The 5,222-nt window shown below is 44.6% G+C and overlaps 1 protein-coding gene across 1 annotated transcript; it reads right to left on the bottom strand.

Annotated features, from left to right (window-relative positions):
- Positions 1–534: 534 nt before the first annotated feature.
- Positions 535–2,208, bottom strand: LOC147905298 (IAA-amino acid hydrolase ILR1-like 7). Its single transcript, XM_087379370.1, has 5 exons — positions 1,897–2,208; positions 1,688–1,813; positions 1,239–1,553; positions 1,016–1,144; positions 535–933 (listed from the first exon to the last, which is right to left on the bottom strand). The coding sequence occupies exons 1-5, from the start codon at positions 2,182–2,184 to the stop codon at positions 553–555; spliced, it is 1,239 nt and encodes a 412-aa protein (XP_087235496.1). The 5' UTR covers positions 2,185–2,208; the 3' UTR covers positions 535–552.
- Between the last annotated feature and the right edge of the window lie 3,014 nt (positions 2,209–5,222).

The following is a 5,222-nucleotide window of genomic DNA, read 5'->3' as shown; positions in this document are numbered from 1 at the left end:
CACACCGTCGTCCCACGCCGACGAAGATGGCGCATGCTGACGGCCTCTTAGGAGGCTTCACTTTGCGCCACAGGTCTTTGGCTTGAGCCTTGGAGCGTTGCACCCTCCAGAGGTGATAATTCGATGAAATCATCAAGGCTTCAGCACTCTTCACGAATTACGAGGCACTTGATGAAGAACCCATTCAATCGGTTGAGCACTTGATGAAGAACCCATTCAATCGGTTGAGCTTCTTCAACACTCGTCCACCATCGTCGTCGTTCGAACTGGAGCATCTCTTAATCTTCGTGTACGTGAGGTTCGAGATGGATCAAACTCATCAAAGTGCTTGATACCATTTCGATTACTAATATTATGGTATTTCGATTACTAATATTAGAGAGTTTTGAATAGAAAGCGATCAGACGAAACAAAAGAAGACAAGATGCAAATCATCATGTATAATTGCTCTGTTCTGCGTTCCCAATCCATGAAACGGATTGTCGTTACAATCGACAAGCGACGTTAAGACAGAATTTATTCCAACACGAGTTTCTTTGTGAAGAGAAGAATCTAATGGATAGGGTGATGTTCAGCAAGGTACCGTTCTGCTGTAGCGGTGTGAAGAGCTGCGCCCACTGGCAGCACATCCTCATCCAGAACAAAATACGGAGAGTGCACGCAGTGCGCTTTCCCGTTGGCGGCTGCCGGTGCACATCCTACTACGGCAAACGCACCTGGCACTTTCTCTAGGTAGAATGGAAAATCTTCAGAAGCCATCGCCGGCGTAGGTATACGGATCACATTGCTCTCACCTAGAAGATCAATGGCTACTTTTCGGGCAAATTCATACGATTTCTCGTCGTTTAGCAGAGCAGGATATACCGGCCGGTTCTGCTCGTCAAAATCTACCATAGCTTTGCACCCATGTACTGCAGCTTGCGCTCTGATGACCTGCGAATTGCAACTTTAGATGAGAAAGGTGCCAGCATATGGCAGCTGACAGTCTATATATATGTCCTACACAGTGAGTTACCTCTCCGATTCTGTCCTTCAGCTTGATTAGATTTTGATTTTCCATCACTCGATAAGTTCCTCCCAAGACTACGGAACTTGGCAGCACGTTGTAAGCCTCACCCCCCTTGATGTAGCACACCGAAATCACCTGTCCGCCACAGAAACGATTGTGAACTTGAAACAAGCGAATGTGGATACGCCTGTTTTGCAAGAAATGTTTGCATCGGTGCGAGAGAGCAAACCTGACCGTCGAGCGGGTCGGCTTCCCTGGAGATGATGGTCTGCAAGCTGGAGATGACGGATGCTGCAGCAACGATGGGATCTATTGCCTTGTGTGGAATACCTGCATGCCCACCTCTGCCTTCGATTGTTGCTTCGAACTTGCCACCGCCTGCTAACATGTGTGCTGGCTTGGAGGCCCATTTTCCCGCCGGCAGGTCATGCGTGACATGCAGTGCGAAGATCGCCTCCGCGTTGCCCAGTGCGCCTTCCTCCACCATTCGTTTCGCTCCCGCACCTCCCTCCTCTGCCGGCTGAAATAGAAGCAGCACCGTTCCCTGCCTTATCAAGAAAGCACAATTAAATCGGTTAAGCAGAAGATTTCTTGCGAACATTATCTTCTTCCCAAAATTCTTTCACACTCTCCTTTCTAATCCGCCAGCACATCGACGGCTCAGAACTCCACACACACCTTTAAGAGATGCGCCCGGTCCTGTAACAGTTTCGCTGCTCCCAGCAGCATTGCCACATGCGCGTCATGGCCGCAGGCGTGCATCTTTCCATCCCGTTTGCTCTTGTGCTCCCATTCCACAAGCTCCTGCTAAATGGCAAAAGCCCTGCAAGCTTAGCGAAGAAGCATTCAATTGATCTGACCTCATGGATTCGGAGAAAAATCCTGACCTGCAACGCTAAGGCATCCATATCCGCTCGGAGTGCAACGAAGGGGGGATGCCCGGTGCCTATGCTCGCTACCACTCCAGTCTCAGCAAAGGGAGATCGGTAGGCGACTTGGAGTTGATCCAGCTCTGATCTGATCAAGGCGCTGGTGTCGAACTCTTGGAATTTGAGCTCGGGGTGCTCGTGGATGCGTCGTCTCAGAGATTTGAGCCATTGGGTGAAGCTGGGGTCGTGAGACGACGAGAGGATGCATTTGCAGCAGCAGCACATGGTTTTGCAAGCTTTAGCCATGGTGAGGAAAAAAAAAACACACACACACACGACAGAGTAGATTTTGTAAGACTAGTCCTCGTGCTTGGAGAAACGCTTCCATGTGGGCTCCACGTGGCATCCATTTGGGCTTTCTCTGGACGGTCGGCAAAGGACAGACTCTAGGGTATTGCCTTCTAAAGGACAGAATCTAGGGTATTGCGTTCTATCGAGGCATGTCTGGCACGAGTTGTACAAGAAACTCCCTAATGTAAAACATTGCTTTTTGTCTTACATACCGTTTCAACACCTTCCTAAACACTTCCTGGGCCATGTAAAGTGCCTTCATATGCTACTTCATCAGCCAAATGCACAAGTCGATGCAATTGGATGTCGATGATACTTGTTGGAAATGCCTTTTCAATCAAACATACGGCTTCGATGGCGATAAATCTCAATTCTGGAATGGATGATTTCTTGATTTCTTTTCATGATATCATCCTGCATTTATCCATTGGTAAGCAACGTAACTAACTTTTGCAATGAGAAGGGAAATAAGACATGCACTAGCAAACCCTTTGACATATCTCACAAATATACTGAGCTTGTTGAGGGCATTTGACACATCTTTAATACTGCATCCCCGTAAAGCAATTGGAAGTGCATACTATAGTAACAATCATGTGTTAGCAGAATAGAATCAAGAGTTCTTTTTATTTTTGCAAATCAAGTGCATAGAAATAAGGTTACCTGTATCATTTTGTGCCAATCATGCATCTTTGTTTTTCTTTCAAAGCAAAGGCACCCTTTAAGTTATGGGGTTTTCATACCCTCGATAACAAAGTTTTATGTGGATTGAAAACCTTTTGATGCAAAGCAGATAGCATATCTCCTTTATTTTCACCATGGATCATGCATAGGTGTTTAAAAAAAAGCACGGACATGATTCTACCCCTGAAGATGGACCCGATGGTCATCATACGAGCATCATACTTTGCATGGGCCTTAAACTCACCTAGTTTGCCGCCCCATTTGCATGGTGTTGAATGAACATTTCCATGTTTTGGCCCATGCATCCACTATGATGGTACAAAAAAAGGCCTTGAAGGTCTTCTAGGCATGCAAATGGGACTCGATGGCCATGATACTTTGCACGGGTCTTAAATACACCTATTTTGAGGCCCGTGTCCCATTTTCATGCTCTTGCATGCTTAGAAGACCTTCGAGGCCATTTTTTGAATCATTATCGAGGATGCATGGACAAAAACATGGAAATGTTCATTCTTGACCATGCAACTGGGACGCGATGGTCATGATACTTTGTACGGTCCTTAAATCCACCTATTTTGAGGCCCATGCAAAGTATCATGGCCATCGCGCCCCATTTGCATGCCTAGAGGACCTTTGAGGCCATTTTTTGTACTGTTGTTGAGGATGCATGGACAAAAACATGAAAATGTTTATTCTTGACCGTGTAAATGCATGTAAATGGGACTCGATGGCCATGATACTTTGCAAGGGCCTTAAATAAAACTATTTTAAGGCCCATGAAGAGTATCATGGCCATCACGTCCCATTTGCATGCCTAGAAGACGTTCGAGGCCATTTTTTATACCATTGTAGAGGATGCGCAAGCAAAAACATGGAAATGTTCATTCTTGACCATGCAAATGGAACCTGATGGCCATGATACTTTGCACAACCCTTAAACTCACCTAGTTTGAGTCGGGTGCAAAGGCTCGTGGACATAGGGTCCCATTTGCATGGTTAAGAATGAACATTTTCATGTTTTTGTACCATTGTAGAGGATGGATGGGCAAAAACGGGCAAAAACATGGAAAGGTTCATTCTTAATCATGTAGATGGGACCCGATGGCCATGAAACTTTGCACATGCCTTAAACTTACCTAGTTGGAGGGCCTTACAAAGTATCACATGTGGCCATCCCGTCTTATTTACATGGCCTTGAATGAACATTTCCATGTTTTTGCCCATACATCATCCTTTATGATGGAACAAAAAAAGGCCTCAAAGGTCTTGTAGGCATGCAAATGGGACCCGATGGCCATGATAGTTTGCAGAAGACGTAGATCAATATTTTGAGACTTGTGCAAAGTATCATGGCCATCACATCTCATTTGCATGCCTCGAGATCATTTTTTGTACCATTGTAAATGATGCATGGGCAGAAACATGGAAATATTCCTTCTTGACCATGCAAATGGGACCCGATGGCCATGATACTTTGCACGGGACTTGTGGCTTGTGAAAATGCTCATGGCCATTGGGTCCCATTATGTATGATCAAGAATTCAAATTTTTAAAGGCCCATGCAAAGTCTCATAGCCATCCAACATCATCTGCCCCATGTGCAAAGCCGCAATTCCTTGTTTTTTGACACTCATGCATGACACACTTATAAAAACAAGGGATTGGTCTTTGCAAATGGGGAACATGACGTAAGATGGCTATGATACTTTTCTCAATCCTTGACCATACCTAGTTTAAGGCCTCTACAAGATATACAACATCATTTGCCACATTTGCAAACCCCATCCCTTTGTGTAGTATTAACATTGATACGCACCCTAAAAGAAGGCATCATGATAATCCAAATGGCATAAAACCTTGGTGAATATTTGCGCCATCACTATGTAAAGTCTTGTCAAGTTTGGTCCCATTATGACCATCGGTGCCTATAAATAATGTTTTAGATTCACTGAAGGTGTGATTACAAAATAGGAAAAACATATTCGAAGGCCCCTTAGGTCCCAAAATTACATTGAACTAAGTTTGATTATCACTTTTAAAACTTTCTAATGAATTGCAGCTGAATCAAACACATAGATAATTGAAAAAATAAAGGTTTGTAGAGATAAAGCAAAAAAAAAAACATAATGTATTTTTTGATGCTTTTAGCAACTATTTTTCGACGCTATCAAGACCCAAATAACACCTACTCCCCTATTCCGCATCACTACTAATTGCCCTCTTCCATCTAGCATCCCTCACTCTCTCTCCCCTTCAGACTTTGCAACCACCTCCGCCCACTTCTTACATCAAAGGCATTGTGGGCAGCA

The sequence above is a fragment of the Dipteris shenzhenensis genome, chromosome 1 (genome assembly GCF_047967505.1).
Source record: "Dipteris shenzhenensis isolate YYH24624 ecotype China chromosome 1, Dip_SZ_1.0, whole genome shotgun sequence".
Lineage (NCBI taxonomy): Eukaryota > Viridiplantae > Streptophyta > Polypodiopsida > Gleicheniales > Dipteridaceae > Dipteris > Dipteris shenzhenensis.
Note: the sequence above shows the minus strand (reverse complement) of the source record. Positions and strands in the feature narration are given on the sequence as shown.